Genomic DNA, 27,624 nt, shown 5'->3' on the forward strand with positions numbered 1-27,624 from the left:
AAGTCTAGTCTGTCCTCTGGGGGCAGCAGGTCCCTTGAGGGTAGGAGAGGGGCCTCTCTTGCAAAACATGTCCCCGCTCTGGAATTCTCCAGGGTTCAGAGGCAACACCTCCCTCCCCCCAGAGGTGAGTCTGGCTGCTGACGCTTGCAGGAAAAGCCAGCCTGGCACCAGATCTTTTCTTAAACCCCAGCAGCCAACACAGTATCCAAGAAAGCACGTGACTGAGCAGAAGCGAATGAGGCCTGTGTTCTCGCACACCCGGGAACAAGGCATGTGCGCACACACACACACACACACACACACCCTGGCTCCCAGCACCTATTATCCAGCTTCGCGCTGGAAATTCCCGGCTATTCATTTCTTTGTTTTTTCTGTCTGGCCTCACCCTTTCTGGGGAATGTACACAGACCACGAGGGTGGGGTGGGGTGGGGAGGGGTGGGGAGGGGTGGGGAGGGGTGGGGAGGGGCGGGGACGAGGGGAAGGGCAGAGAATGAAAAGGATGTAAGGAGCTACTGCTGAAAGGACTGCAAACCGTGGGCAGGTGGGAGTGGGGTGACCTGGTGCAGGGACTCTAACACCTCGGCTCGCCACCAAATCTCCTCATGTGGAGGGCAGTGCAGGGAGGAGGCAGGGAGAGAGAAGAGGGAGCAGGTGGAGACGGAGGCAAGAGCTTGAAGCTGCAGATTCCCAGCCCGCCCCGCCCTGCAGTCTGAGTTCAGTAGGTCTGAAAAGGGACTCAGGGGGTCTGTACTTTTTAAAAAATATATATTTGTATTGATTTCAGAGAGGAAAGGAGAGGAAGAGAGACATAGGGGTCTGTACTTCCAGGAATGAGTGGCTCACACTCTCAGGAGCAGTGATGAGGATTCCAGGTCTGGAGGAGGACTTGGGGTCACACTGTTACAGGAGGAGAACATGCCCCATCTTTCCCTGTTGCTAGGGGGAGTGAGGTTCTGGGGTGCCGCTGGAATAACCTTCCCGGGGGTCCCCGTGGAGGATGAGATTTGGGAAAAAGCTTTATTTCCGTGGAATGACGCCCCTGGGCTTCCAAAGCCCCATTCCCCTTAGTCCCGTCCTGGGGGCTTCAGGGGAGCTGGAGGCAACGCCGGGGTCCTGTTTCCTTTCCGTGTTGGGGCCGGGTCCAGTGCGGCATCAGGCTAGTTACCGCCCGTTAATCCACTGTGTGTGGGGCCCATGTGGCCATGGGCCTGTGGGCAAATGCAGGGAAGCAGGAGCAAAAGAGCTCACAAGCCCAGGGTCACACGAGTCCCAAGAGAGCAAACTCCTTTGTTTGGGGGGCTGAGTATTGAGGGTTTGCAGTGGCTTCTGCTCCCAGGTGTGACTGACAGTAAGCCTTAGGCCACCCCGACTTTCCTGGGCATGTGTTTATCTTCTCTTTGTCCAGTGTCCTCCCCGCAGGGAACATGCCTGTAATAACTTGCCTTCCCTTCGCTCCTTTCTTATTATTAATAACTATTTAATTATAATGGTGTCGATATCCTAGCTCGGCTGCGGACAAGCAGGCTGACCTTTGGGCAAGGGGCATATCCTTCGAGAGCTTTACTTTAGTCATCGGTACCATGGGGACCCTCGTACATAAAGCATTTAGCACAGGCCAGCCGGTGTGGGCTGGGCATTGACCTGTGAACCAGGAGGTCACAGTTCGATTCCCAGTCAGGGCACGTGCCCAGGTTGCCGGCTCGATCCCCAGTAGGGAGCATGCAGGAGGCAGCTGATCAATGATTCTCTCTCACCATCGATGTTTCTGTCTCTCCCTCTGCTTTCCACTCAGAGATCAATAAAAAAAAGTATTAAAAAAAAAAAGAATTTAGGACATTGCCTGGCCCATAGTGAACAGGAAACAATGGCTATTTTTATTATTCTCCTTTATCTCAGAGCCCTGATAGTCCTGGCAAAGATTTCAGAGGCCCCAACTCTCCATCAGACTCTGCGTTAATTGTGGAAGTGGTGTCAGCTAACGTTTAGCTCAGTAACTGAAAGAGGAAATTAATCACAAATACCTCAGGATCCCTGGGGAAGGGACTGAGCCAGCCTCTTCCTTAAGCATGTGATGAGAGGACAGGGACAAATATCTTCATTTCAGAGCCTCTGCCGGTGTTTCCTGTTGCTGCAAGGGTGTGTTGGGGAGAGGTTGAGGGGGCTGGTACCCTGCCTGGGGCAGAGCTCCTTCCTGGGGGTGGGAGTGGGCAGGGCAGGTGGAATGGCTTTGGGGTGGAGGGGATGGTAGAGGCCTAGGGCCACCCCGGCCGGCCCCATCTCAAGGGGCGGCTGCTGTGCAGGCTCCGCCCCAATTACCGTCCATTAGTCCATTGTGTGGAGGGCAGACCTTTTGAGCCACCTGAGAGAAGGTAGAAAAGTCTGTTTAAGTGTGTAATTTCCAATTTTTTTAAAAAATATATATTTTATTGATTTTTTACAGAGAGGAAGGGAGAGAGATAGAGAGTCAGAAACAGCGATGAGAGAGAAACATCGATCAGCTGCCTCCTGCACATTCCCCACTGGGGATGTGCCCGCAACCCAGGTACATGCCCTTGACCAGAATCGAACCCGGGACCCTTCAGTCCACAGGCCGATGCTCTATCCACTGAGCCAAACCAGTTTCGGTGAATTTCCAAATTTTTGCATGTTGCCTCTACTTCTAATTTTTTTTTTTAAAGAATTTTTGTGAGTTTATTTGAGCCAAACTGTTGACATATGCTGGGAAGCAGAACCTCAGCGAATTGAGATAATGCTCCCTCTGGGTCTGTTTTTGTTTTTTTTAATATACTATTTCTTTATTCGTTTCAGAGAGGAAGGGAGAAGGAGAGAGAGATAGAAACATCAACGATGAGAGAGAATCATTGATCGGCTGCCTCCTGCACGCACCCCACTGGAGATTGAGCCCGCAACCCAGGCATGTGCCCTTGGCCGGAATCGAACCTGGGACCCTTCAGTCCGCAGGCTGACGCTCTATCCACTGAGCCAAGCCGGCTAGGGCTACTTCTAATTTTCTTTTAATTTTTTAAAATTGATTTCAGAGAGGAAGGGAGAGGGAGAAAGGGATAGAAACATCAGTGAAGAGAGAATGGGTTGATCAGCTGCCTCCTGCACGCCCCCTACTGGGGATCATGTGCCCTGACTGGGAATGGAACCGTGACCTCTTGGTTCATAGGTTGATGCTCAACCACTGAGCCACACAGGCAGGGGCTCCAGGTTTTAAAAACATCATGTAGACATAGGATCTAAGATGCCATTGATTGTAAGACATTCTGATATTTAACGAACTAATGAAGAAAGAGAGACCTGTTCATTAAATGATGACAAGCCATGGACTATAGGACTAATCTTAATCCCAGAGAAGTCACGATGTGAAAAAATGTGTGTCTCGGGACCCGTGAAATGCTGTGTATCCAGAGGCTGGAGACGGCCTGGGGCACCTCGTGCAGTTTCCAACCTACACAGCTGTTCATGGCAGCGCCTATGACGCCAGCCAGGTCACCAGGATGGCGGTTCAGTAGGCATGTGGCCGGGGAAGGGGGGGCTGCCTCATAATGGATTCTGATCCCCGCCAGGGATGGGAGCCACCCGAAGGGGCCTCACACCCGCATCTGCACAGGCGCAGACAGGCGAAGGCACTGCCCAGTCACACAGCTGCGCAGAGCAGAGCCAGGCCAGGGCTCCACCCCCCTCACCCCTGTCCCCAGCGCCCCTTCCGGGGCTGACTATAAAAGTACCTGCTGCCGTGCCCCACGGGGACTGGAGACAGGGGTCTCCGGGACTGACCAGGGACACTTGTCCCCTCCCCTGTGTCATCCCGGCCGGGGCTCTCAGCCCTCCCTCCCCCCCTAGAAAAAGCACCTCGATTTGATCCACAAGACTTTCCCATTTTATTAGTAAAATACAAAATGGCACAGACATTGGTGATGGGGTTGGAAAAGCAAAAGGATCAACCGTCTCCTTCTAAAGTCCTCCCCAAATTGTCCTTGTCCATGTCCCGTTGCTGGGGAGCTAACAAGGTCCGTGGGAAGGGGACCAGCTGCCCCAGCTGCTTTCTGACAAAGGAGGGGAACCCCATCATGGGTGCCCCTCCCCTTGAAGGCTCCCAGCTGGGAGGAGCCTGTAAAAGTGCATTCAGACCTGCTGTTTTCCCAAAACTGCCCCCGACTCAAGCCAGGCCTAATCAGGGGGTGCTATGTCCAGCAGGGGGGTGCGGGCGGGCCCGGCCCTCCCTTTATGGACCAGAGCTGTGCCTGCTCCCTCTGAGCATTTGTCTGTAAAGGGATGTGTCACCTGTACCTGGAGGGAGCCCCACCCCTGGGAGGCTTCTCAGGTGGAGGGCAAGGGTCAGTCTTGGGGACAATCAGAGGGAGGTAGGGAGCTGCCATCAGGGACCCTGAGGAGGGGGGGCGGGCTGCAGGTCCAGCTCTGGGTGGGGTGCTGGCCAGCCACAGCTGCCAGGCCTGCCTGCATCCTCAATGGCCAAAAGGAACCCCTTAACCCCCCTCCCCATCCCCTACCTGCACACACAATTCCCTCCCCTCTCAGGTCCCTCCCCACAGGGTAGAGTTCCTTCAGAATAAACACGGAACCTCAGGTGTCAGCAGTGGATTCTGAGCTCGTGGGAAACGTCACGGACACTCCTGGCCCTGCCTGCCGTGGGGGCAAAGGTGAGGGGAGGAGATAGCGTGCGGACAGGGAGCCAGAGAGGTGGCTGGGGAGCCCGGGCTGCAGGTAGAAAGACCATAAACTGGACCCAAGTCCCTAACAGGGAGTGTGACTGCTCCCTGCAGTTTCTTCCTGGACCCTGCCCTGCCCCCCCCCCCCCCCCCCCCCCCCCCCAGGCAGCGTCTCAGTCTTCCCGGGAGCCTGCAGGCTCCCCTCCTCCTTCACCTGTCACATGTCACCAGGGCCATCTCAGTGTTCCTGTACTCCTGGTGGACACAGAAAGGGGCTGTTCTCCAAGTCAGGAAGGGGCCTTTAAAATTGGTCTCTGCCCCCCCAAGTACCGCAGCCCAGCCCCCACTCTGGGGCCCACAGTGCCGACTCCCTCCAACAGGGCAGGGCTGGGCTGCCGGGCCCTCTGGGTCACAGGGCAGTGCCTGTCTCCCTGGCTGGTGGAGACTGGCTAAGGTGCTCTGTTGATGGCGGCCGGTGAAGCTGTACCCAGGATCTGGGGACAGGGGTCTCTGGGCTACGTAGGGTTGCCCGTCGGGGTACAGGTCATTGCCACATATTTGCAGTCCTTGTTTCTTTTCACAGATGGGAAGCCAGAGGGGCGGGTGCCTCGTCAGGTTGGTGGTGGGCCTGGGCCTAGAACCCCGGGCTTCACGTTCAGTCAATGTCCCCCCTCCCTTCTCAGCACAGACGGAGGAGGGAAGCAGTCTAAACAGCCAGGCGACTTCGTCTCCGGTTCCCACGGAGCCTAACTCGGCTGAGCCTTCGCTGAGAGCAGCGCCAGCAGACACCACGCCCGCCTCATGCAGGAAAAGACAGGTCCCGGCTAGGGCGTGGGCTCTGTACAGGGGGTGGGGGGCTAGCACCGCAGGCGGCTGGGGTGACTGGCGACTGCAGCGGGACCACAAGACGCGATGAGGTCGGAGGGAGTGTGCAGAGGGGCCTGGCCGAGACGCATTTGTGAGAGAGACGACCGTGGTACCTACAGGGGGACACGGCCGGAGGGGCTGAGACTTCAATAAATAATCGTTCGATGGGGCTGGGACGGTGTCAAAGGGAACCTTTAAGCAGCCAGCAGCAAAAGAGTTCTCCGACTTGGGGGGCATTGGGGTGAGTTTCGGAGGCCACCCCCTCTGCCTCCAGCAGGTCATGGAGGGCCAAGGGGCCTCCTGTGTCTGCCAGGAATTGGGGACAGTCCCCCCCTGGGGGTCCTGCCTCCCTGCTTCCATCATCCCAGCTCGGGCCAGGCCCTTGGGGGAGGGGAGGAGTGAGGATGGGGGACCCCCGGCAGCTGTTTGAGTGGAACATCTGGACACAGGCAGGTGGGCCGCTCACACTGGCACCAGGACATACGAGTTGCTGCCGCAGCCCCGGGGGACGTAGCGAAGCCCCTCCACCATGTCCCCCACCGCGCTGCGCGGACAGCCCTGGAGCCTCTGATAGGTGAACATGGCCACCCCCAGGCAGAAGAGCAGGCCGAGGAAGGCCAGCAGCCCCACCGCCTGCCTCCGGGTGGCCTCGGTGACCGGGGGTGCTGAGGATGCCCAGCCTCTGGGGGTTCTTGGGCGTGGGGGCCCAGCTGCCTGTGGCCACTGGCTCCCTGCTGGGGGCCACGGAGACACGGGGCGTGCTGCCGGGCCCGGTGACAGCATCCGCGTGAGCTGAACTGGACCCTAGAGGGTTCTTCGGCGTGAGGTCCTGCCCGTGGTCTGGGGCTGTGTGTGAAATGGTGGGGGCCTGCGGGGAGGGGGTCTGGATGGAGCCGGCCTGGGTGGAGGGGGTATCGGTAGGAAGGGCCTGGGTGGAGGGGGCCTGGGTGGAGGAGATATCGGTGGGGAGGGCCTGGGTTGAGGGGGTCTGGGTGGAGGGGATATCGGTGGGGAGGGCCTGAGTGGAGAGGGCCTGAGTGGAGAGGGTCTGAGTGGGGAGGGCCTGGGTGGAGAGGGCCTGGGTGGGGAGGGCCTGAGTGGAGAGGGCCTGAGTGGAGAGGGTCTGAGTGGAGAGGGCCTGGGTGGAGGGGGCCTGGGTGGAGGCAGTTTCAAAGGCCTTCCCCTCAGTCCCGAGGTCCACTGTAGGCTGGAAAGAGCTCTGCCAGGACGTGGGAGTGGTGGTGGTGGTGGTGGTGGTGGTGGCGGTGGCAGCAGCATTGAAAAGCTCCGTTCTCTCGGGCCCACTTGAAGGCCCTCCATCCGGAGCAGGTGAGGTGGGGGCGGACATGTTCCCCCACGAATCAGTCATGCCCTGGGGCAGCTTTGGGGAAGTCCCCGAGGGCCCGCGTGCCACCTGGCTGCTGCTTTCGGTGGTGGCCGTGGGCTCTGAGGCCGGAGACCGGTCCGTCGCCCTGGTGGCCGGGGGAATCCTGGGGTCGACCTGTTTCTCGGTGCGCTCCCTTTCTTGTGGAAGGGAGTGGTCCAGATGCTTCATGGCTTCCTGCACCCAGTCCTCCTTGGGGTCCGCACAGAACGTCCTGTTTTTTCTGGTTGTCAAGCTACGGGGACAGAAGACAGGGACCTGTGATGCCCAGGTGCCATGGGGTGGGGGTGCCATGCAGTGCCCCGCAGGCGAGCAGACTGGCTGGAAGCCCTGCCCGGCCACTGACTACTGGCCGTGAGCTTAGCTGGGGGACCGCGGCCCCTGGAACTTCTGTGTCCTCACCTGGGAGGTGGAACTGTGATCCCTGCTCTCTGTGGGTGACCAACCACCCAGACAACGGGGGCTGAGGGGGTTCCTGGGATGCAGGCCTCTTCGTGAGAGTCCAGGCAAACGGGGACCAGTGGGTCACCCTGCTTCTGTCTTATGATTATAAAAAAACAAACATTTTATAAAGCACTTGGCTCAGGCCCTGGCTGGTTGCTCAGTGGTTAGAGCACCGGTTAAATTCCTGGTCAAGGGCATGTACTTTGGCTGCAGGTTCAATCCCCGACCGGGACCACATCCCAGTTGATGTGTCTCTCACATTGATGTTTCTCTCTCTCTCTCTCTCTCTCTCTCTCTTCCCCCTCCCCCCTCCTCTCTCCCTTTCACTCTCTAAAAATCAATGGAAAAAGTATCATCGGGTGAGGATTACCAAATAAATCATGCTCTTCAGCCCTTCTTTTTCTTTTTTTTTTAAGAAAAAAATTAAGCAAACTAAAGAAAAACAAGGTCCCTGGCTCAGAGTAGGATCCGTCACTGCTGAATAACGATCTTACTAATATCTTACTAATATTGTCGTTGCCATTGAGGTGGGGGCTCTGGGCTGGGAGTCTTGGTTGGAGGGAGCGGTGACAGGTGTTCTCTGCCGCCAGGTGAGTGACTGGCAAGCTCCCTGGTGGGACCTCCTCCCCCTGGAAAGGAACCGATGTCACGGGCCGTCTCCTTCTCCTCCCTCTGGACCTCGACCCTTCTCTCCTAGTGTGTGTGTCTCGGCTTGAACGGACATCTAGCAGCTACAGTCATGTATATGGTGGCCTCGTTGGGGCCACCAAACCTTGAGCGCTGCCAGACACGGCCCAGAGGTGACCGGCCCTTGCTCCGTGCGTGGCCTGCGCCTCTCGCCCTTCCTACAAGGTGGCTACCGCGCTCATCCCTGTTTTGTAGAGAAAATCAAGCCTCCAGGGTAACCGGACCGCTCCCGGGCCCCGTGTGCTGGGCGCCACAGCTGTCCAGGAGGCCAGCGTGATCCTGTGCAGCCCCCGGCTGAGACCCTCCCCGGTGCTTCCCGCTTCCCCTGCCCCTAGGAAACGGAAGCAAATATGTGGGGGAGCCCGGGGCAGCAGCCTGGGGTGGGGCGAGGGGCGGCAGAGAGGGCTCCTGCAGCAACTGCACACTCAATGGGCGGTCGATGGGAACGCACGGCTTCTCCGAGCTAAGCCTGCGTTTCAAAGGCCCACTGGCCACTCCTTTTTTAATATATCTTTATTGATTTCAGGGAGGAAGGGAAAGGGAGAGAGAGCTAGAAACATCAATGATGAGAGAGAATCATGGATTGGCTGCCTCCTGCATGTCCCCCACTGGGGATGGAGCCCGCAGCCTGGGCCTGTGCCCTGACCAGGAATCAGACCGTGATCTTCTGGTTCATAGGGTAACGCTCAACCCCTGAGCCAGTCCAGCTGGGCCCACTTCTTGCTGCCAGGCCTCTGGGCAGTACCCAAGAGGAACCCCAGAGGAGCAAGCAGCCAAGGGGCCAGGGGTCCCCAAGGCCGAGGGGAGCAGGCTTGGCTGGGCCCCTGCCCAGAGCCTCATAGAGATCCTGTTTCCTCGCCTGTCACATGGAGATGCCAATCTTATCGTCACAGCCTCTGGGCACCCTCCCAAGCACGTTACTTACATTATCTCCTTTCATCCTCCCAACCACCCACTTTGCAGCGGGCGGGCAGGCACTGTGACCAGGGCCACCAGCCTGCAAGTGGCCGAGCCAGGATTTGCCCACGCCTGTTGGATTCTGGAGTCTGCACTTCGAGACCCCCAGGCCGTACCTCCCCCAGGAAGCCCAGCAGGCTCCGGAGCTGCATAGAACATTCTTTGGCCCAGGAGAAGTGAGCCTTCGTGGCTGCTCCGGGCCACAGGCCATGCAGGAAGCCGCTCCCCACCTTGCTTGTGGCGCGGATATTAAGGTCAACGAGGGGGCAAGCAGGCCAGAAGCAGGGGAGCGTTCGCGGAGGCCCTTGGCCAGGAGCCCAGATGGGGCTGGGAGGAGGTGAGCATGCATTATCAGAGGCCGGGGGCGGTCCCCAGGGCCTGACAGGGATGCAGAGGCGGAGAGGGTGGTACCTACATGATGGCAGGTGTGCGGCAAGATGGTTCCGTTCGTCGATAGCTGGCTAGGAGTTTCCGGGGGATCTCCGAGGTCATTTTTTCACAGTCGAAGCTGCATAAGTCCATACTGTAGTGCTGTCCTGAGCCCACAGAGGCCCCCAGTCAGCAGGACTGTCCAGGGGCACCTGGCTTCTCAGCCCCATGACAGTTGGTCCCAGCCACACCACCCAAGAGCTAGTGTCCTGCACACCTGGCCTTCAAGGCCCTTGACCTCAGCCCTCCACCCTGCCCCCCATCCCGTCCGTCCCTGGCCAAACCTCTCCGTGCCTCAGTTTCCCCACCTGTAAAATAGGGACAATGATAGTATCTACTTCACAGGGTAAAGCTCTTATGGCCTGCTGCATAGTAAGTATTTAGCTTCAAGAATTAAGTTGCTATAATTGGTCTGTTGTAAACAGAGGGGCCGAGTCTGAGACTGACAGGGATCTGCAGGAGCTCACACAGCCAGGAAGTGATAGGACAGGCTCTCCTACCAGGCCTGGCTCCCATCATGCTCCTGGGCTTGTGGTGCTGCCCATGCGCCTTTACCCCAGTAAGTCACCTGCTCAACTATCACTCCCCCCCATACACACACCCCCTATCCCTCCCTCTCAGTGTCCATATTCATGGATTTCCACGACCTCTGAGACACACCCAGCCCTCTTGCCATCACATCTCATGTGCTTATCCGTGACATGCTCACACATACACACATACACACCAACAAACACAATGGCGTAGCCTATAGAATAAAAGGCTAATATGCAAATTGACCAAACAGTGGGATGACCGGTCGCTATGACACATACTGACCACCAGGGGGCAGACGCTTAATGCAGGAGCTCAGCTCAGCCAAAAACCGGGCTCATGGCTGGTGAGCATAGTGGTGGTGGCGGGACCCTCTCTCACCTCCTCAGCAGGCAGCGCTAAGGATGTCAAACTGCGGGCCTAAGCCATCAGTTGGACATCCCCTGAGGGCTCCCAGACTGTGAGAGGGTGCAGGCTGGGCTAAGGGACACACACACCCCCACCTGAGTGCATGAATTTTTTGAGCTGGGCCTCTAATACACACACACACACACACACACACACACACACACACATAAAGGCATATATACAACCTGGCACATGTAGCAGATAATATAATAAAACATTTAAAATGTGTAAGTACAACCACCTCTAAGAACAGTGGGGAGGGGTCTGCTAAGTAGACCTGGCTGGTGTGACTCAGTGGTTGAGCATTGCCCTATACACCAGAAGGTCGGAGTTCGATTCTGGTCAGGGCACATGCCAGGCTGGTGGACTCGATCCCCAGTAGGGGGCATGCAGCAGGCAGCCGATTGATGTTTCTCTCTCACATGGAAGTTCCTTTCTCTGTGAGGAAGGGGGTGCCTGGGGTGGGAGCAGAGTTGGGGAAGCAGGGGTCTGCAGATGGCTGGCTACCAACCACATGGAGTCAGAGAGAAACCCCAAGACAGGATGAGGGTGACTCAACAGACACTTGAGAACTCAAATATTTTATATAAAACATTTGAAGTGGTTTGCATTTCATTCCCAACTCCCCCTACTCCCCCCGCTAAAATCTTCAGTAAAATTTCTTTGTTTGGTGTAAGCTGGGCAGGGGTATGTAAAAAATGAGGAAGAGACTGAGTTTCAGTTCTGGGTCAAGGTCATCTGCAGCAGAAGCAAGACCCTGGAAGGTTTTGCAAAAATCCAGAGTCAGGACTTCCACACACACACACAGCGGAGTAGAGAGAGCAGCTGATCTTGTCTAGCTCTGCAGGGCCCTGCAGGCCCCAGCTGGTGCCTGGGCTCCACCAAAGCACACATTGCTCATGCACAGGTACATGTATGTGAATGTGCAAACATGCACTGGGGTGGGGAGGGGGTGCTCCCAGCAGCTGCTCCCTGAGTCATGGGCTGGCTGCCTTTCTCTCTTGGGAAAGTCCCCTGGCTGCCTTGTCTCCCTCCTTCTCCCCCAGCAGGACCGTGAACCACCCAGCTGCAGCGTCTCCAGATCCTGGTGAGCCGAGCCAGGAGGCAGCTCCCTGGACCCACCTGGCAGGTGTCTTTCTGGGAAAAGCCGCAGAGAAAAGGTGCCCCACTGGGCGGGAGGGAGGAGCCAGGTAAGGTCAGTTCGCTCTCTGGACTCAAGTTCCCCGGAGGGGGAAGGCCACTGTCCACCTCGGGGGCTTTAAGGGGCCACAGGGTCAGCCTGTCCCCACAGCCCCCACCCTCTGCCACGGTGCCTGAATGCCCTCGGCCTGCTCTGCTCCAGGGCCTGCCCGGGGAAGGTTGGGTGACTAACCGAGGGGCCTATTTCCTTCTTGGAACTGAAGTTTTCTCTCCTGTCGATGGAGACAGTGCCTCTGGCCAGCCAGTCATTTATGATCTGTCACTTGAGTTTCAGAAGGGCAGGAGCTTGTCTGTCTCAGTGTCATAATGTCTTTCAGCACAAAGCGGATACGCAATAAAGATTCACTAAGTGAAATAATGCCTCAGTCTACTTATTCCTCTACCCCCTATCCATCCATCCATCCATCCGTCCGTCCATCCATCCAGTTATCTGCTCCCTCTTGTCAATCCTTTACTCATTCCACATCCACCCATGTCTACCTCCCACCTATTTCTGCTTACCCCATCCATCCATCTACGCAGCCCCCACTCACCCACTTACCGCCTTTCATCTGCAACTCATCCTCCACCTCCTCTCATTTATCCACTCATCCATCCCTCATCAGCCCACTCACCTATCCTTCATCTATCTGTCCATCCATCCATCCATTCACCCATTTATCCATCCATCCACCCATTTATCCATCCATCCATCCATCCATCCATCCATCCATCCATCCATCCACCCATTTATCCATCCATCCATTCACCCATTTATCCATCCATCCATTCACCCATTTATCCATCCATCCATCCATCCACCCATTTATCCATCCATCCATCCACCCATTTATCCATCCATCCATCCACCCATTTATCCATCCATCCATCCATCCATCCATCCATCCATCCATCCACCCATTTATCCATCCATCCATCCATGTCCTGATTCAGCCAACATTTATTTGAATTACTTTTGAATATCTACAAAGACCCAGGTCCTCTGTCCTTAACCCTGAACTTTCTCCCACAGGTGCTGGTGCTGCTCTTGGAGAGAGAACCTCAGTCCCAATAAATGCTATCAGGTCGCTGTGCTGACACAACCAACACATGCTAACCCTCCATCTTGCCGGGAATAGTGGGTTGAACAAAGCCTGCCGCTGCCTTCAGAAAGCTCCTAGCCTGATGGGCAGCTAAGACATCCCACAAAGCACCAGAGAACTTCCTACTGGAGCACCTACTATGTGTCAGAGCCTGCGCTCAGCGCACACACATCTGCTCTCATTAATTCTCAACAGCCCTGCCAAGCGGGTGTGGTTATCCCCATTTCACAGATGCAGACACTGGGAATCAGAGGCGAAATGACAGGCCCGAGGCCACACAGCTGCTCAGTGCCAGATCTGGTTGTCTTCCCGGGTCCTAGACACCCCACTTTTCCGGGGTGAAACACCGTGTTTCCACATATATCCCGATTGTGCTGAGGGTTACACGAGGGAGAGACCACTCCCTGCTACAAGTGATCCGGGAGGCTTCTTGGAGGAGGTGCCTCTAAGGCTTGTCCTCAAGGACTACGAAGAGGCCACAGACAGGAAAGGGCAGGAATGTTCTGGGTCTCTGAGTGAGGTGATGGAGGGCTTGAGCCCATGCTAGGTGTGTGTCCTGGATGAGACACTTGGGCTTTCCGAGCCTCGATTCCCTGGCCTGTGAAATGGGCACAATAATCCCCGCTTCACAGGGTGGTTGTGAGAATAAAGCTTTTTCAATATCTGGACCCTCAGAGCAGGGTTTCCTCAACAGCAAACACCACTGACCTTTCGGACCAGGTAGCCCTCTGTCATGGGGCTGTCCTGTGTCCTGTGGGGCCTTTGGCAGCATCCCTGGCCTCTACCCTCTAGGTGGGAGCACCCCCCAACCAAAAATGGTGGGGTGTTTAGAACCACCAAAAATATCTCCAGAAATTGCTAGATATTCCCCTGGGGGCAAACCCTCACTGCGGACCACTGCCCTGGAGATATCCACATGCCCTACCCCGCCCCCGTCCCCCGCACCCCCCTGTCTCCCTCCCAACCTCTCTCAGTGCCCCCTCCTCAGGGAGGCTTCCCTGGCCCCTTACTTAAAATTTCAATCCTCCCTCCCCCCCCACCCTTTTTTAAATCACAGCATTTTTTTCTCCTTCTAACAGATCAAATTGTTTACTGATCTATTCTGTGTATTGTCTACCCTCACCAATCAATGTTCACGCCCCGAGGCCTGGGATCTTGGGCGGTTTTACTCATTGATCTTGTCTCAGCACCAAGAACAGTGCCTGGCACATAGTAAGTGCCCAAGAAATATTTGTTGAATGAATCAGCAAAATGCACCCAGAAGCACCATGTGACATAGACCGTCTCAACCAATGGAGAAAGAGAGGCATTTTTTATTTCAGTCCCACGGGGGCCTGGATCCGACACCCCGCATTTATCCTCCCGTGCCGTCCCCATCCGCCCCTCACCGCTAAGCAGGGGGGCGGACTACAGCAGCTTAAAGCCCGGATTTTTTTTTTTTTCTTTCTTGCCGGGGCTTGAGTGGGAGTGAATGCGTCAGGGCTCTGGGAGAAAATTTCTCTGACTTGTGTCTGCAGGTTTGTTATGTAAAGCGGAGCCTTCTGCCTGGCACAGCCCCGCAAGCCCTCACTTGGGAACTGACGTAGCTGCCGGCACCAGCAGAGCAGCAGCCACGAAGGTCCACCCCCACCTCCCGCGCCCGGGCCTCTCTGGCTTGTAGACCCCCGTCTCCCCCCACAGTCCTGCAGGGCTCCCAGGGGCTGCTCAGAGCCACACATGTCAGTGTGGGTAAGGACTCGGAGGGCGCCTGACTGAATGCCACCTTCCGGGAGGAGAAATGGAGGCTCAGAAAGGTCGAAATAACGCAAGTATCTCCCAGCAAAGTCAGGGACCGAGATTAGGGCGGGAACCTGGTGGTCCTGGAGTCCTAGGCTGGGTCCCCTCTCCGCCCACCTTGGAGCCCCCCCGCCCCCCCCCCGCACTGTTATAAATAATCCTCCCCCTCCTCCCACTTCCAAAACGCCCCCCCCCCCCCCCCCCCCCCCCCGAGGCATCAGAGCCTCAGGACGCAGAGGCAAGAACTCTGTCTGGAGGTGCGGTGGCTGGGACCAAAGAGGGCAAGACCCCCTTCAGGTCATGGCAAAGCACCTCCATCTGACTCCCGCTCCCCGGGCTCCCGATCCCCAAACACCTGGGGCTCTGGCCCAGGAAGCAGGAAGCCAGCAACACTTGGCTTCCTACACCTCCGCCACCTCCGCCACCTCCGCCACCTCCGCCACCCTCACCTGCCTCCTCCCTGTCCCACCGGTGTGTTCTCCCGGAGGTGTTCTGGAAGCTGGAGGCTGGTTCTCATCCTCCCAGACTCACTGTGTGTCCTAAGGAGGGCTGCCACCCTCTCTGGGCTTCAACCTGCCAGGTGGCCTGGGTACTCCCCGAGGATGGGGCTGACTCAGGTGGCCACAGAGGCGTGAGCGGCACCCACGCTCCCTTCTGCACCCAGCCCACCCTCTCCTGCCCTACTTGCTGGCTGTACCCACAGGCCAGTTTCTGAGCCCACCCTACCCGTGGCAGGTGGGATGGATGGAGGATGTCCTGCCAGGTCCCAGGCTCCAGAAGGCAAGTGGCTGGAGGCGCCTTCCCTGGACCCTGCCTGGACCACCATTTTCTAAGCTGTGCTTGGAGGAGGAAGACCGTACCAGGGGGGAAATGGGGCTACAGACCAGAGCAAGGGTGATGAGCCCACCCCATGAGCTGCAATGACCTTGACGTCCACTGGTCCTGGGGCCCCGACTCCTGGGGTAGCCTTGACATCAGGGCAGGAGAAAGTCCCAACTGTGGTCTAGCCCAGGGCCAGGCTGCGGCTCAGGACTTCGGGTTACATATTAACCCTGGCTCCCACCGAGGCTCCTACCCGGCAGGAGCCACCTCCGGAGCTCGAGCCCCGGCCTCCTGATACCCACCTGGCCCCCTGGTGCCTCCCACGCCACCTCCCCCCGCACTCCAAGCAGTAGCCGCCTTGCTCATTGAGTTAAATCTTTTCCTCATTGAGCCGCATCCCCCCCATCCCCCCTACCCCCGAGGCACATCCCTCAAGCGGGCCTGCCACAGACCTCAGCCTCACGTAGGAAGGGTCTGGTGCCCTGATGCCGGGCCTGAGGGGCAGGCGTGGGGCTGGGGCGCCCCCTCCCTGCTCAGGCTACACCCACCCCACTCACCGGCCAGCAGCAGGGCTAGATGGCAGAGGACAGCCAAGCGGAGCAGCCAGGAGAGCGGGTGCACAGCCATGGCTGAGGGCAGGCAGGGGGCCAGGCAGGGTCCAGGTGAGGCGAGGCGGGGGGCCAGGCGGGCACTGTGTCGCTAGCGCGAGGAGCTCCGGTTTTTCTAATGAGATCGCTGCCTGTGCTCTGTCTCCGCCCCTGGCTCCCCTGCAGGCGGGCGGGCGGTGGGAGGGGAGAGGCAGGCAGCCAGATTCCACAGGATGTTGCCTTAGAAACAGAGGGCCCAGGTCTTGGGGATCCTGAGCTGCTGCTCAGAATGGCTCCTCAAACCGGAACCTGCCCCTGCCCTGGAGGACTGCTCAGGTTCAAAGGGCCTCTTCTCTTCCCTTCTGCTGGTCACCTCCCTACCCGGAGCTGGACTCGCCCTTCGGTCTGGCCTGGGGCCCTATAGCTCCTCCGTGGGCAATAAGCAAAGGGCAGGGGCCGAGGGATAGAGAATGCTGGCTGCGAGCAAACCGGAAGGGACCAGACTGGCAGGGCCCTGGTGGCCCTTTTTACGGAGGGGGAAACTGAGGCATGCAGAAATTAGGGAATTTCTTGAGGATCACCAGCCAGGAGGCGGGGGAGCCTGGATTTGCCGCAGTCAGTTGGCTCTGGGGTCTGAGCTCATGACCACCAGATAACACCCCCCCACCCCCCACCCCCGCTCTTCACCCCCACGTTGAGAACTGCTGTGAGGACTGAATGAGTTTATGCCCATAAGGTGCTGGGTTCAGAGCCTGGTGTGCAGCCCTTGGGGATGTCTCCTGCCCTCTCTGGCCCAGTTTTTCCTCCCATAAAATTGGAATGGTCACCCCACCCACCTCATCAGCGTGTTAAAGACTAACTGTGTGTAGCTTGGCCGGCCCATGTGGCTCAGAGGTCGACCTATGAACCAGGAGGTCACGGTTTGATTCCCACTCAGGGCCCATGCCCAGGGTTTGGGCTCAGTCCCCAGTAGGGGGCGTGCAGGAGGCAGCAGAACAACGATTCTCTCTCATTAATGTTTCTCTCTCTCCCTTCCTCTGGGAAGTCAATACAAATATATTTTAAAAACGACGATGTTTCTATCTCGCCACTCTCTCTAGAAATCAATGGAAAGAATATCCTCCTCTGAGGATTAAAAAAAGAAAGAAAAGACTAATGGTATTTAGATTCGATCCAGACCCAACAGCCAGGCTGTCCACTCAGCCAGACCTGGAGTCAAACCGGACTCCACCTCCTATGAGGGGTATCGTCGTGGGCAAGTGACTTAACCTGTTTGAGCCTCAGCCTCCCCACCTGTGAAATGGGCGCAGAAGCGACTAGTGTTTGTTACTGAGCCCTGGTGCGTGCCTGGCATTGCAGGGGGCAAATCCATAAGCCAACGTCCTCGCCCCAAGGAGCCCCCGCTCAGCAGGGGGAAGCAGGCGCAGGTCTGGGGGAGGGAGAGCCTTCATTCTTTTTTTAAAAAAATATATTTTATTGATTTTTTTACAGAGAAAAAGGGAGAGGGATAGAGAGTTAGAAACATTGATCAGCTGCCTCCTGCACACTCCCCACTGGGGATGTGCCCGCAACCAAGGTACATGCCCTTGACCGGAATCGAACCCGGGACCCTTCAGTCCACAGGCTGGCGCTCTATCCACTGAGCCAAACCGGTTAGGGCGAGAGCCTTCATTCTTATGTCGGCGGCAGAGAAGGCAGAGTGAGAGAGGCGAAGGCAGAGTGAGAGAGGCGACGCTGAGACCGAGGGCCGAGCTTTGCTCTGTTTCTTTCACATCGTCATTTAGAAAACTTCTAGACAATACAGAAGAAATGGGACAAAGAGCATATCTCTACCACCTAAATTCAATGATTAGCATTTGTCTGCTGGGGTCCAGCCCCAGCGGGTCCAGGGGTTCCCAAAGGTGTGGATGGAGTCGGCGAAGAATGAATGACACGGAGGCAGTGTTCAGGTGATCATCATAGCCAGGTTCTTCTTTTTATTGTCATCTAACATCTGTATTTATACTATTTGGTCCCAATCCTATCCATTCTATACAAAAGGTCAGGGGGCTTCCCGTCTCCATTCAAAGGTTACTCTATTGTTCCACTAAGCTACAAGGAAGTAACTGAAGGAGGTCACTCCAAGCAAAGATCAAAGCGACCAACCACCCCTCTGACACTCAGTTAAAGGGTTTACTGATAAAAATCCTCACCTGGGGAAACAACCTTTCTTGGAGAGGCGACCTTGGTTAAAACACACAGCGGCTTAAGAAGGGGAGCAAACAGACCAAAAACAGCATGCCATATACGCCAGGTCCCTTGAGACATCCCTGCAGGGACTGCCTCAAGCAGCCAGGGTGGATCGGCTTCCAGCATTTGTCCATCTTGGCTTCGACTCTTTTCCATTTTGAAGTGAATTATGGATGCCTGAGACTTTGTCCTGAAATACATCAGCATGCATCTCCATAGTGTAAGGATAGTGTCTTTTATAAGTAAACTATTATCTCCCCCGAAAAATGAATAATAATTCCTCTATGTCCTGTAATTTCCAGTTAACATTAAATCTCTCCAATTGTCCCCCAAAATGTGTTTTATTGTTGCTTCTCCCTTCCGCTTTCCTCTTTTCCCTCCTCCTTCCTTCTCTCCCTCCCTCCCTCCCTTCTCTCTTTCTTCTTTTAAAGTTTTGGACCAGGACCCAATCTAGGTGTATGCATAGCATAGGGTTATTTCTTTTTAGTCTGCAATAGCCCTCCCAACTCATTTTTCATGGCTTGACTCTCTGAAGACTCAAAGCCATTGTCCTATACTCTGTTCTCCTTCTTAATTGATCTAATTATGTCCTTGTGAAGTCATCTAGCTTGTTCCCCTAACCTCTGTATTTCCTGTAAACGGGGAGTTAGAGCTACCGGCTCGATTAGATCTCCGCCACTTTGGCAAGAATCCCCTGTGAGTAATACTGGGTTCTTCAAACGGCATCTTACATCAATCAGCCTCTGACATGTTATTCTCCTAATAGATTTCTGCTGGAGGTGTCTGCTTCGTGATCATAAGTAACTCACCTGCCACACAGACCACTGCGGGCGGAGGGAAAGCTGCCCCAGTTGGGAAGTGCCAGACCTCTGCAGGCGGGGAGTGGCCTGATGGCTTCGGCTTCCAGGAAGGAGTGGGCATAGAGGCTGCCCTAGACACTGAAGCTAGAGGGAGGGATGAGGATGCTGCTGGGGCAGAGGAGCTGGGACGGCTCTGAACTGAGAAGTAAGTAGAGCCACATGGGCGATTGAAAAGTGGAGCCATTCAGCAATAAAAAAGATATTTAAAAAGAAAGAAACGAAAAGTGGAGCAGCAGCGGGGCAGTAGGAAAGAGTGGCTCAGGGGTTGAGCCTCGACCTCTGAACCAGGAGGTCACGGTTGGATTCTGGTCACATGCCCGGGTTATGGGCTTGATCCCCAATGTGGGGGCGTGCAAGAGGCAGCCAATCAATCGTTCTCTCTCATCACTGATGTTTCTCTTTCTCTCTCCCTCTCCCTTCCTCTCGGAAATCAATAAAAACATATTTTAAAAAAGAGGGTTTCCTCTTGGGTCATTAGGGAGGGGGATGGGGGTGTCCCTGCCCACACCTTCCTGGGTGCCCCAGAGAGCAGGCAGCCGGCCCGTGTCTGTGGGACATAAGGGGTTCTCCCCGGACCCTGGAAGCAGAACAGAAACAGCTGCGGGGAGCCTGGCAGGGAGCCCAGGGCACTCCTGCGGGGTCCCAGAATGGTAGGAGCGGCAGGACAGCCCGTGAGGTGGGGGCAGCCTGGCCTAGCTCTCCCCTGCCCCACCCAGCTCTGCCCAGCTCACATTCTGGCCCATAAGGAGGGCTGCCCCCGTGCCCTCTGTGTGCACACACGGCCACACCCTTTTTATTGGGAAATATGGACAACAGAAACTTCACCGTTTTAACCATTTCTAAGGTTACAGTTCAGTGGCATTAAGTACAGTCACACGGTTGCGCAACCATCACCGCATCCATCCCTAGAACTTGTTTTTTCTTGCAAAACTGAAACTCTGGACCCATTCAATAACTCCCACCCCCTCCTCCCCAGCCCCTGGAAACCACCTCTCCTCTCTTAGTCTTGAACGATTTGACAGCTCCAGGAACCACACGGTGTTTGTCCTTTGTCCTGGCTCATTCCACTTACCAACATGCCTTCCAGGTCTATCCAGGCTGTAGCGGGAAGGAGCCTCCTTCCTTCTTAAGGCTGAATAAATACTGTTTCATTGCAGGTAGGCACCACATCTTGCTTATTCACCCATCCCTGGACGGGTGGTTTCCGCCTTTTGGCTGTTGTGGGGAATGCTAAGGTAAACATGGGCTATCTGTTAGGATCCCTGCTTTCAGTTCTTTTCTGTGTAGACCTAGAAGTGGAACTACTGGACCAGAAGGCGATGCGATGTTCAATGTTTTTTAAAGGAACCACCATGCGGTTTTCCACGGCGACCGCACCATTTTACATTCCACGGCCAACCCCAAGGGCTCCAATCTCTCCACGCCCTCGCCGGCCTTGTGCCGGAGACCAAATCCAGCATGACAGCAGGGCTGCATCTGGGAATGGCTGAGGGCATTTCCCCAAACCTGAATAGGATACATGAAATTGATTTCTTGGCTGCCAGACAGCTAAAGGGCATCTTAATCTACATGTTATTGCCTCCTACTGGCCAAACACCTGAACGGCCGTAGGCTAATTCCCCCATTCTGACAGCGGACTCTGTACCAAACCCTGACCCTGTGAAGTGTATATCTCTGCCTCGCCTCAGGACAAATTGTGTTAATAAAAACCATGGGGTCCTGAGATGAGGAGACACAGTGGTTCTCAACCTTCTGGCCCTTTAAATACAGTTCCTCATGTTGTAACCCAACCATACAATTATTTTCGTGGCCACTTCATAACTGTAATGTTGCTACTGTTATGAATCGTCATGTAAATATCTGATATGCAGGATGGTCTTAGGCGACCCCTGTGAAAGGGTCGTTCGACCGCCAAAGGGGTCGCAACCCACAGGTTGAGAACCGCTGCCTTAGAACCTAAGACCTTAGACTTAAGACCTTAGAACAGTGATGGCGAACCTAGGACACCCGTGTCAGAGGTGACACGCGAACTCATTTTTTTGGTTGATTTTTCTTTGTTAAATGGCATTTAAATATATAAAATAAATACCAAAAATATAAATCTCTGTTTTACTATGGCTGCAAATATTAAAAAAAAATTCTATATGTGACACGGCACCAGAGTTAAGTTAGGGCTTTTCAAAATGCTGACACGCCGAGCTCAAAAGGTTCGCCATCACTGCCTTAGAACTTAGCTAAGCTCCTCTGACCCCCAAATGCCTTTTAAAATTATGCTTCGTCTCTGGACTCCTATTTACTAATCTACACACAGCCTTCTCCGGATTGCTGAACCCTCCTTAATGCCGGGACAAGAACCCCCGCAGCCTTGCTTTTTTTTTTTTTTTTTAAATAATAGGCATCCTAATGGGTGTGAGGTGGCATCTCGTGTTGAGCATCTTTTCGTGAGTTTATTGACATGTGCATGTCCTCCTTGAGGAAGCGCCTCTCCCAGTCCCGCCCGCGTTGTGACTGGGCTGCTGTGTCTTCTCAGCTCATTGATTCTAGCAGCCACATGCACTGACATCTGCTTTTATGCCCCCTGTTCACAGAGGTGGAAACAGCGGGACAAAGCAACTTGCTCCGGACACCCAGCCAGTGAGAGTTCCCGTTGCCTGAATCCGTGACATGTACCCTTCCGGATGCTTCTCCTGCCCCCCAGACAAGTACTCTGTGTGGACACGAGGGAAGAGGACTGTGTACTAACCCAGTCCCAGTACTTAGCCTGGCCCCAGCCACCAGAGAGTGGCCTCCACCCAAGGTTTTTTCACTTAACTGTACCCCACCTCCCACTCCCAGGGCTCTGCCTGTTTGTCCCCTTCCCCCCAGCTCCTAAAATCCTCCCAATCATCCACATGGCCTCTTAAGCATTTGCCTTCTTGTCTTAAAATATATTTTTATTGATTTCAGAGAGGAAGGCAGAGGGAGAGAGATACAAACATCGATGATGAGAGAGAATCTTGTTCCGCTGCCTCCTGCACGCCCCACACTGGGGATCGAGCCCAAATCCTGAGCATGTGCCCTGACCGGGAATTGAACCGTGACCTCCTGATTCATAGGTCAATGTTTGACCACTGACCCACACTGGCCAGGCTGCCTTCTTTTCATATACAAATTTAACTCGAGTTAAATACCAAGCCAAGGGTAGTCATTCACACCATAGCGTGAATTCGGTCATCAGCTACTTGGGGAAACAGGAAGGGAAAGTCAGGGGCTCTGAAAAGGTCAGGCCTGGGTTTGGGAGGTTGGAGGAGCAGTAAAAACTGGAGGGAAGCAGGAAGGGTAGAGACCCAGCACGGAAGTAAAATGGGGAAAGAAAGGTGAACCTGGGCAAATTAAAGGCTTCACAAGGGACCCAGCTCCCTGGATGACCTATGGCCTCGGCATTGATGTGTGAGGGCCTTTGGGGGGGTGGGAGAGGGGCCTTACTTTTATGGATTCAGTCTGCAGCCACTTTTTGGGTCCTGATTCTGAGACAGGCCCTGTGCTCTGTCCTGGAGGCCAGGAGACAAAGTAACTCGGGTGTGGACCTTGGTCCAGCCGTGCGAGGATTCTGGGCAGACTGTAACCAGGGCTGTTAAGAAGGGCAGAGGGCCGGTGGACGTCTAAAAAATGAAATCAATTACTTAGAAATAGTGAGTCACTTAGGATTCTTTGGTAGAAAGTGACAGACATGGACTCTGCCAACCTAGCATCAAAGGGAAAAAAATAAAATAATTGAAACTCAATTACTGGCTGCTTGGGCTGAGCCTTGGAGGGCTGGTGGGGCTGTGCAGGGATGGGGAGACATCCTGAGTGTCAGGCAGCACAGGCAACGGCCTGGAAGTCGGAATGTAATTGGCGCGGGTTTGGAATCCAACGTGCATGAAGGGATGTGAGATGGGGCTGGAGACGGAGATGCGACCCAGATCCAGAGGGCCTGGTGCCAAGCTCGGGCGCTCTGACCTCAGCCTAGGGCAATGGGGAGCCATGGGAGGGTTTTGAGCAGGGGAGTGACTGACCAGAATTGTGGACCCACTGGCTACAGTGGGGCAGAGGCTGGGTGGGAGGGGTAAGAGCGGGGAGGAGAGTAGGGATGGAGATCAGGGGTTACAGACAGAGTCACTGGCTGGGGAGCAGCTGTCATGGCAGGAAGGTGGGGCTCCGTGAGCCTTCCCGGAGGAGCCAAGGCCACGGTCACCGGGGCAGGACTCTTCCTCATTGGTCCAGTTTCTGGAGCATCTTCTTCACCCAGTGTACCCTGGGGTCAGCGCAGATCTCCCGGTCCTTGACGGTTAGCAAGCTGGAAGGAGGAGATGCCAGGGGGACACTGAGACAAGCAGGGAGGACGCCACATCCCACCCGGAAGGCTTGGGACTTAAGAGTCACCTACTGTATGTAGAGATGCCTTCTATATAGAGCGGCTTAGCATTTATGAGCCGCCTGCTGGATGCAAACACATTTCTTAAGGAGGAGGGGTGTGAGCATCAGAACTTCCCAGGTAGTCCCTGCCTCAGCCTTGAGTGCCCGGTCAGGCCAGGGATCCGAATGCCCTGGAGTCTCATGGTCATTGCAAACATTGCCTTGGGAGAGAGGGCATTGGGCAGGGGCCAAGAGCGTGAACTTTGGAGCCAACTTATCTGGGTTAAAATCCTAGCCCTGTGACTGGTTAGCAAGTCCTTTAACTTCTCTGAGCCTCAGTTCCCACGTCTGTAAAATGGGGATGATTACCATGGTCCAACCTAATAGGATTCTGATGAGATTTGGTGAGTTAATATAAACTAGATGCACAGCAGTTGGTAGGGCCTATATAACTGTGCCAGGAGTTGGCCTGAATTCTTTTTTAAAAATATATTTTTATTGATTTCAGAGAGGAGGGGAGAGGGAGAAACATCAATGATGAGAGAGGATCATTGATCGGCTGCCTCCTGCACGCCCTCTACTGGGGATCAAGCCTGCAACCCGGGCTTGTGCCCCTGACTGGAATCAAACCTGGGACCCTTCAGTCCACAGGCCGACTCTATCCAATGAGCCAAACCGGCTAGGGCTGGCCTGAATTCTTAACAGTAATTTTCTTACAGCAATCCTATGAGGTCGGATTATTCTATCCACTTCCTAGGTGAGGGGAGTGAGACAAAGCAACTTGCCCGAGTGCCGGAGCTGGTAAGCTCGGCCTCACCGTGCTCGCCGTGAGCTGGATACTAGGGGCAGTGTCTCTGGTGAGTGTCCCTACCCAGGCCCCTCTGAGAGGCCCAAGGCACAGAGAGGTGAACACTGGGCCCAGCATCACTTTGCAGCAATTGCGGGCAAAGGCTCCCGCCCTCGCCCAGCCGTGGCAAACACCACGCTGGGCCCTGGGGCACTCTGCCCCCACCATTGTTGGTAGGATATCCTTCAGCCCAGGACTTCCTTCCTGACTTTCAAGAGGAGCTTGTCGGGGCGGTGGGGGCATCTGGGGAGAGGTCAATGAGGGAAAAGGAGACTTATGTAATACTTTAAACGATAAATAATTTAAATAAAAATAAATAGATAAATAAAATAAAGTGAAGTGGATAAATCATATTTCTGGGATTGGTTTTCAGATTAAAGACCTCAAACACCTACTTTCTCATTTTTAGCTTATTTGCTCTCAAGTTACCAATAACTTGATTCCAATAGAATTAAAATATGACTTAAAAAAGGAGGCTGTCCTTGGGGCCTGGGAGCTCCTAGCTCCCCCACTTCCCTGCCCTGCCCCATCCCACAGACCACCAATGAGCAGGAAGAACAAAGAAGGCTGTGATGTTGGTCTTGGCCCTGTGGGCAGCCTGCCCCGCCTCCCCACTCTCCCCCTCTGTCAAGCTGCATTCTTCCACCTCAAAGTCCAAAGATCACACGTGTGCTGCCTTTTATTGAGCATCTAGTATATGCCAGCATTACACTTCCCACTTACTGTGACTGCACCCTGTGTTGCTCAAGAGGCCCAGTAACCTCTCTGCGCCCCTTTTCCCGCCTGTAAACAGGGGATCATAACAGCACCTCCCACACAAGGCTGTTTCAAGGATTAAATGAGTTACTATTTATAAAGTGTGAATAACAGAGCCTAGCACTCAGCAAGCACTCTCTACAAATGTGATCCACAAAAATAAACGAAGGTGGTCTGCCCTAACCGGTTTAGCTCAGTGGATAGAGTGACTGAAGGGTCTCACACCCCGAGCCTGTTTCTCCATCTATAAAGTGGGGATGAGGGCACCTCCCCGCAGGGTTGTGGTGAGGGTCAAGGACTCCATGCGGTCACAGGGCCTGGCCCAGGCCGAACACTCACACGTGTGAGCGCTTCACACTGTTCTGGGAAGATCCGCTGCCTTGGGGAGGGTCCAAGATGCTGATAAGAGCATCCTCGTTGGCTCCACCCACCAGCTACCCTGTACCCCATGTCCTATAGCTTCTACACTGCCTACACCGCCATGCCCGCGGGGTGGGGGCACCTGTTCCTTCAGCTCTGCAGCCTCGGAGCCTGGCACGCTGCCTGGCACATAGCGGGGCTCCATCGTATTTCTTGAATGACCGCATGACTTCCTTTCTTGGCACGCCCAAGCCTGGGCTGAGCCACCTACTCCAGCCCATCTACAAATGCCCAGCTGCATTCCCCGCCCACCAGCCCCTGGGCCACATCCATCGGGGTCCCTGCCTCCCCAGCGCCCCACTCACACGACGCCAGGCCTCCGGCACGACTCTGAGGTCCAGTAGTAATGCTTCACCAGGCGCGGGGACAGCGGGCGGCGGATGTAGTCCCGGCAGCAGACGCTGTCCTCCACGTTGGCTCCATAAGGGCCTGGGGCAGAGGGGCGCTCAGAGGGACACAGGCTGGGCGCAGGGAAGTCTCCCCGCCCCCGCCTCTGTCCCAGCTTTTCTGTTCTCATGTGGAAGGTCGGTGTCCAGGGGATTCTGGGCCCTCAATGTCCCCGATCTTGGGCCTCTGAGAAGCCACGAAGGGCCCAATGTCATTACTCCAGGTCGGTCAGGTCAAGGGCGAGGGATGCAGAACAGCTGAGCATCCACGATGCCCAAGCTTCCAGGCGGAACCCAGAGCCTCTGAACAGGGGCCTTGCTCTTCAAGGCGAGGTCCCCGTGGACGCCAGCATCACCCGGAGCCTGTGGGCGGCTGCTCCACCAGCTCTGCTGAGCCAGACGGGCAGTGTGGACCCGGGGAATGCAGAAGCCTGCTCAGTGCACAGCCACGCTACCCCCTACCCCCCACCATCACCACCACTGTGGAGCCCGTGGAGAGGCTGTGTCCAGAGAGGGGGAGGACTCTGGAGAGCCAGGACAAGGGTTCGAGGCCCACTCTGCCCTGAGTCACCCGGCCCTGAGAAAAGTCATTGAACGCCTCTGAGGCCCAACTTCCTCCTCTGACCGAGGGGGTAATAACAGCGCTGGCTCTGGGGGCCTCTACGGCAGGGGGCGCACAGGAACCCCATCCCTGAGCAGTACTGCTCCTCGCTGCCCGACTCCCGTCCAGTGCTCCTCCCCTACCCACACAGGGCAGGAGCAGGTACATTGGCGTGAAAAAAACAGGATCCCAGGCGAGGCTCAGTGGTTGAGCATCGACCTATGAACCAGGAGGTCACAGTTCCATTCCCGGTCAGGGCACATGCCCCAGGTGAGGGTTCGATCCCCAATGTGGGGCCTGCAGGAGGCAGCCGATCTAGGATTCTCTCTCATCATTGATGTTTCTATCTCTCCCTCTCCCTCTCCCTCTCCCTTTCCCTTTCCCTGCCCCTCTCTGAAATAAATTTTTTTAAAAAAGAAAAAAAGAAGTCAGTATCCCAAGGCAGGTTCTGGAGCAAAAATGGGGAGGTGGGAGGCAGGGCCAGCTACCTTTCCGTGGGAATACCCCAGGCCTCAGCTCCTGTCCTCCACCCCAGGCATCCTTCTTCAGTGCACCTTCTCCACATCCCAAGGGCCCTATGCTCCCGTTCTCTGGAGTAGAGGACCCTGGGCCATGCCTACCACACCCCCCAACCCTGCTGAGACCGATTCTGCACTCAAGCCTCCAAGACAACCCATTTAACAGATGTGTAAGTGGAGGCCCAGGGAAGCAATGGGACGGGTTCAAGAGCCAGCGGCAGACTGGGGTGTCTGCCCTCAGTCCCGTGTCTTTCCACTCCATGAGGAAGATGCCCAGGGTGCAACCCAGGCTTCTGCAGGGAGCCCTCCCTCTCCCCAGCCTCACCTGCTTCAGTTGCTTGAGGAATCAGAGCAAGGAGCAGGAGGGCAGCCAGAAGAGGGGTCTGCAGGCCGGCCATGCTCCTGTCCTGTGTCCCAGCCAGGTGTCTGCTCTCGCCGGAAGACAACCAGGTCTGCTATTTAAGCGCTGTCTACACCCACAGCCTCAGCCACTCTTAGTCACCGGAGAGCAAAGAAGATTGACACTGACGTTCTGAAAGAAGAACTCCCGCTTCCTCCAGATTGGAGGAAATTTTCTGTGGCTGGAAACCATCAGAGGGGACCCCCACCCTCCACCCTCTGGGTCTCCAGAGACTTGCAAAATCCCCCGTGAGCCGGGCCCCCGAGGTCCATCGCACGTGTCCCTGCTCACATCCCCGTGTGTCTCTGGAAATGGGGAGATGGTGCCACAGCCCGACCTGGGAGCCGCTGTGTTTGTTGGTAAATGACGTGAGAAT

The 27,624-nt window shown here is 55.6% G+C and overlaps 2 protein-coding genes across 2 annotated transcripts; both read right to left on the reverse strand.

Annotated features, from left to right (window-relative positions):
* Positions 1 to 5,906: 5,906 nt before the first annotated feature.
* On the reverse strand, positions 5,907 to 16,163 carry CX3CL1 (C-X3-C motif chemokine ligand 1). Its single transcript, XM_070397976.1, is given in 4 exon segments — positions 5,907 to 6,202; positions 6,204 to 7,163; positions 9,432 to 9,552; positions 15,825 to 16,163. Coding segments are annotated over 4 exon segments (1,347 nt in total). The 5' UTR covers positions 15,895 to 16,163; the 3' UTR covers positions 5,907 to 6,006.
* Positions 16,164 to 21,864: 5,701 nt separating this feature from the next.
* CCL22 (C-C motif chemokine ligand 22) lies at positions 21,865 to 27,269 on the reverse strand. The gene is made up of 3 exons (XM_070398108.1): positions 27,174 to 27,269; positions 25,649 to 25,772; positions 21,865 to 23,261 (listed from the first exon to the last, which is right to left on the reverse strand). Exons 1-3 carry the CDS (start codon positions 27,244 to 27,246, stop codon positions 23,177 to 23,179), a joined length of 282 nt encoding a protein of 93 aa, XP_070254209.1. The 5' UTR covers positions 27,247 to 27,269; the 3' UTR covers positions 21,865 to 23,176.
* Between the last annotated feature and the right edge of the window lie 355 nt (positions 27,270 to 27,624).

The sequence above is a fragment of the Myotis yumanensis genome, unplaced genomic scaffold, assembly GCF_028538775.1.
Source record: "Myotis yumanensis isolate MYYU_CA2020_CCGP unplaced genomic scaffold, mMyoYum1.0.hap1 SCAF_18, whole genome shotgun sequence".
NCBI classification, from domain to species: domain Eukaryota; kingdom Metazoa; phylum Chordata; class Mammalia; order Chiroptera; family Vespertilionidae; genus Myotis; species Myotis yumanensis.